General features: G+C 33.8%; 1 protein-coding gene across 1 annotated transcript; it reads right to left on the bottom strand.

Annotated features, from left to right (window-relative positions):
- Positions 1 to 21: 21 nt before the first annotated feature.
- Tsp_02679a (conserved hypothetical protein) lies at positions 22 to 1,253 on the bottom strand (the record flags this gene model as incomplete). Its single annotated transcript, XM_003378958.1, has 5 exons — positions 1,158 to 1,253; positions 660 to 788; positions 312 to 378; positions 257 to 277; positions 22 to 119 (listed from the first exon to the last, which is right to left on the bottom strand). Coding segments are annotated over exons 1-5 (411 nt in total), but the record flags the coding sequence as incomplete, so codon positions are not given.
- Between the last annotated feature and the right edge of the window lie 3,250 nt (positions 1,254 to 4,503).

The raw sequence follows: 4,503 nt of genomic DNA, 5'->3' as shown, positions 1-4,503 counted from the left end.
TTCGTTCACCCCTATACTTACCGTAAATTTATTGTCTCTTTTTATTACCGCTAACCTTATTCTCCTCTCTGCATTGTGGGTTAGGATGTGACCTGACATATCCAGTGAACACCTTCCCTCTTAGAATTACCATTAATATTTCTCACCTTCTGCTCTTTTCTACTCTACTTCTTCCAAACACTTACTGTTCCTCTTATCTACCGTCACCAATCCTTCATTCCCCCTTCTCTTTTCCCTTAGGTTTAATACCACTTACCTTCACCTATCCAGTACTCACCTTCACAATTATACTTACCTTTAATACCACTTACCTTCACCTATCCAGTACTCACCTTCACAATTATACTTACCTTCACACGTATTCTTACCTGACTTACCCTTAACTATTTAACAACTTACCTATTTTTCTTCATACTTACCCATAGTCTGCTTCCTTGTTTTTTTAGACTTAGATTTACACTTTACGCTGTTTACTTAGTTATGTTGCCTTTAACTGTATCTCTGAATCCAGAACTAAAACGAATTCTTACCTAAACTTAAAACATTAGTACCAAACAATAATTATAAAAAATTATAAAAAGCAATTATAAAAACCTGAAAAACTAAAACGACAAAATTTACACTTCACAACTTTCATAGTATATAAAAGTAAAATGTACATACGTCGCCAAACTGAGCGGCATCAACTGGTGGTAGTTCTTTGTGATGACGTATTTATCGATTTGATTACGAATCTTTGTAAAAAAGCATAACGGATAGTTAACAAAGAATGCAGCAATTTCATTCATCTATATCTAAACGTAATTTGATTCTGAAAATATTTGCAAAACAAGTGTTCTGAAAAGTAAAGCATGTTTAGCAAAATTGATATAAAACAGCCATATTATAAAAAATTAAAGACAACAGTGCATTGTTGTTCCTTAATTACTAAGTATACAAATTTTCATAAAAACTACTTGTTAGTCATACAACATTTGCCGTTCATGATGCAACCCTCAAGAGTTATGCGCTGAAATTTTCAATTAAACATTCTTAGCATGTGATAAGCAACACCGCAGTGTGGATGCTATCACTCATCAATAAAAAACAAAATCTCTACTTACAAAATACTAAAACTTACCTACTCACATAATACTCTACAAAAATACTCACCAAACGCACTGATGGCAACACGCACTACCAGACTTGTATGATGTATCCGAAAACAAGGGCAAACCGACTATGTTCACGACATATGCTACTATTACAATCATTATTTAATTATATGTTACTCCTGCGATAAGCGAAGCCACACATTTCTGGAGCAATGCTGGGTAACGCCATTAAGCCAACTTAAACTAACGCAGGAGTATGAACGTACATCTACTCGATGTTGATGATGTAATCCATTCCTATAATGGGCAAAATGTGTACATATTTTTGTGATGGCACATTTAGAACGCATTGAGGTAAACGTGACATACCATGTTGGCAACAGCAACAGGAATACCAAAAAGTTTCAATTATGTTTACGCACACTATTCAATTCGATAACTAGAAACATGCAGGGTCAGATATAATTGGAATTAGAAGACATTAATAATAGTAACAGATTATAGATGATCAATTACTTACAGATTTTTGTACATCTTTTCAATCCATTGAGGGAAACCTGAACCACCATTAGAGAAAGATATTCAAATTTATAGAAATAGTTCCACAGCACTGACACAACCCATTGCTATAACAAAGTGCATAAAATTCATTCTTACTGTGACGATGAAAAAAACCAGAAAGCGGAACTGTTGAGACACATGACTGATCACGGTAGAAACATGAACAGAGCAATAGTCAAACTAAAAAATAAATACTAAATAACACAGCGAAATAAAACATTGGATTACAAAATGAATGAAATTCAAATATCATCGTGATGCACTGTTATTCGGCTTCAATCACTTTTTATAATACGGCTGTTTCTCATAAGTATCATTTCAACCGCTATCCTGAGTTCATATAAAGCGCACCTAACGAAATAAACAGAACAGAAATAAAGAAAGAATAAAGTTGAAATTATTTAATAGGTAATTTGTCATATAAACAGAATATTTTTTACTTACACTCTTGTACCTACACCTACTCTTTTTACCCATCCATTTTATAAATAGGAAAGATAAAAAGGAATAAATTTTATAAATTTCTAATGTAAAATTCAAATTTCAAATTTACTAAAATCAAAGGCAACCAATCTACAATATTACTTACATTAAGTTGCACGTACGAATACAATAACAGACTTGCTGCTGACGGCGTTGCTAACTTACAATCTAAATATCTCGCAAATAATCACTTTGCGCAGCTGCTTGTTGGCCATCATTTTTATGGAAATTTCACGGGAATAAACAAGATTGCAAATCAACAGCTGATGAAAATAATTATGATGCATAGTGGCAGCATCTTCTCATGATAGGATTTTTTATATTCATTGATATGAAAATAAAATAATGTAAATTCTAAAAATGAATTATATTAATGCAGTCATCTCTAAATAAAAACAGAAATAGATGCTTCTTCGTCTTCAGCATCTGATGTTCCTGAAAGTTAGCAATAACAACAATAGAAAAGAAACCCGTCAGTTTCCATTCACCATATAAGTAAAGTAACATGCATAGCATGCCACCACCAAAATATCAAATCCAACTTACCAGTTATTCATGGATGGAGTTGAAGAGCGCAATTATAGTTGACCACGTGCTAGATTGATAGCATTGCAGTGAACTGCATAACCTAATAAAATCGATGTGCTTGGTCAATTGTATAATAAGTAAATTATGCAAATGACTATTTACTTTGCTTCAGGAAGAATAACCTAATTTTCCATCACTAATAGCGCAGTAAAATAAACATTATGAGCAACATTATAAAACGAGACGATGAAATTTATTACGTTTTTATTTACACACTTCCTATTCCTACGTAATATTGCATTATTATGCAAATTTTTCCCTAACATTACCCAAAACGTAAACTTATTAACATAAAGCATCGCAAATTACTAAAAATAAACGGAAATGCTATCACTGCGTATTTATGCATGTTGTGTAATTTAGTTGCTTGAAAGTACAAGGTGGTTCAAAAATTTATATTTTATGAATGCTTTTCTTCTAATCAAAATTATAATTTCAAATAGCTCCCACTGAAAATAGTTGCGAAGATAAAATACTTTTTCAGATTTATGGAAAATTAAACAGTTGTCATGAAATTTTGTAATATGCAGTTTATCTCAGTACAGAAGTCAACAAGTGCGCAGCGTAGACATAATGTTGTTAAGCGGCTGCTCCATGGGATATGCCGCTTGACAGCTCACCTCCACGTTCGTTTGCGCCTTAGGATAATTTATAGCAAGACTGAAAACTTGGTTGAGCACTGCATCAGCGCACATCATACAATGTGAGAAAAACCCTAATCGCAGAAATTCAGTAACTGATCGATTTGCAATGAATTCAAGAAACTTATGCGGGTGACAATTCTGTATTGCATTTCATGAAAAGAATAAAACAAAAGAATCAGGAGTAGCCTGGATTTTGTTATACTGCTAGTCGATTACAATTATCAGAAATTAGATTTATGAGATAAAAACAGCTAAGTGCTGTTCATAAAGCTCGAAATAGTGGGTGGGCAGCATTTTCAGTTGAATGCGATCTCTGTTCAGCTTAGTATTACTACCGCTGAATGATGGGGATCATTAGAAAGGAAAGGAGGACGGGACAGCATAGCAGGAAGGAATGAGTTAGAATTTGAAGGATGGAGGAGGTGGAAGTTGTCATATGCGTTCTTCCACTCAATCATCACGTATAATATTCAGGCGTTGTTTTATTAATCAATACTGACAACATTGATGGGCATTGAGATATTTTCTCAATGACATAAAATGGGTGCATCTGTATAAGTCAGTGCTATTGGCGGTACAATGACATAATAGAAACTTTAAGGAGTCATTTCATAAATGAAGGGAACGTTACTGCCATTCTGAAAGTACCAAAGGTGGTAGTATAAAAGTATGTTCTCTAACTAACAGCAGCTTTCCTATGTCATGCTGAAACAATCTTGTGCACGATTTGAGCAGTGACAAGCATTTAGGGGTGTGATTGTGCGACAGCAGTATCCCGGTGACAGACATTTCCTTTAAACAATTGGGCAAGTATGTTACCTTAGCAATAAACATTACAGTGGGAAGTAAAGATAAGGCGGGAGGGGTTCAACTGCTATGTCAGAGTACTACTTTACATATGGATTTGTAAGGACGATTGAAAATTATAGCAAAATATACCATTAGTACTATTATATATTGGCTTGGCCGTAATAAAGGCTCGAATATTAGTTGAACATCATTACTGAAGAACAACGCGCTAGTTTCCATTCAAAAAGACTAAAATCAAGCAACTACAAAAAACTTAAAAAGCGCGCATGTTTTAGTGCAGTTTTGCCAGAAGAAAGGAAAGAAAACCATTAGTTATGAAAAAA

The sequence above is a fragment of the Trichinella spiralis genome (genome assembly GCF_000181795.1).
Source record: "Trichinella spiralis strain ISS 195 chromosome Unknown Scfld2, whole genome shotgun sequence".
Lineage (NCBI taxonomy): Eukaryota > Metazoa > Nematoda > Enoplea > Trichinellida > Trichinellidae > Trichinella > Trichinella spiralis.
This window is presented reverse-complemented; position numbering and strand designations above follow the sequence as displayed.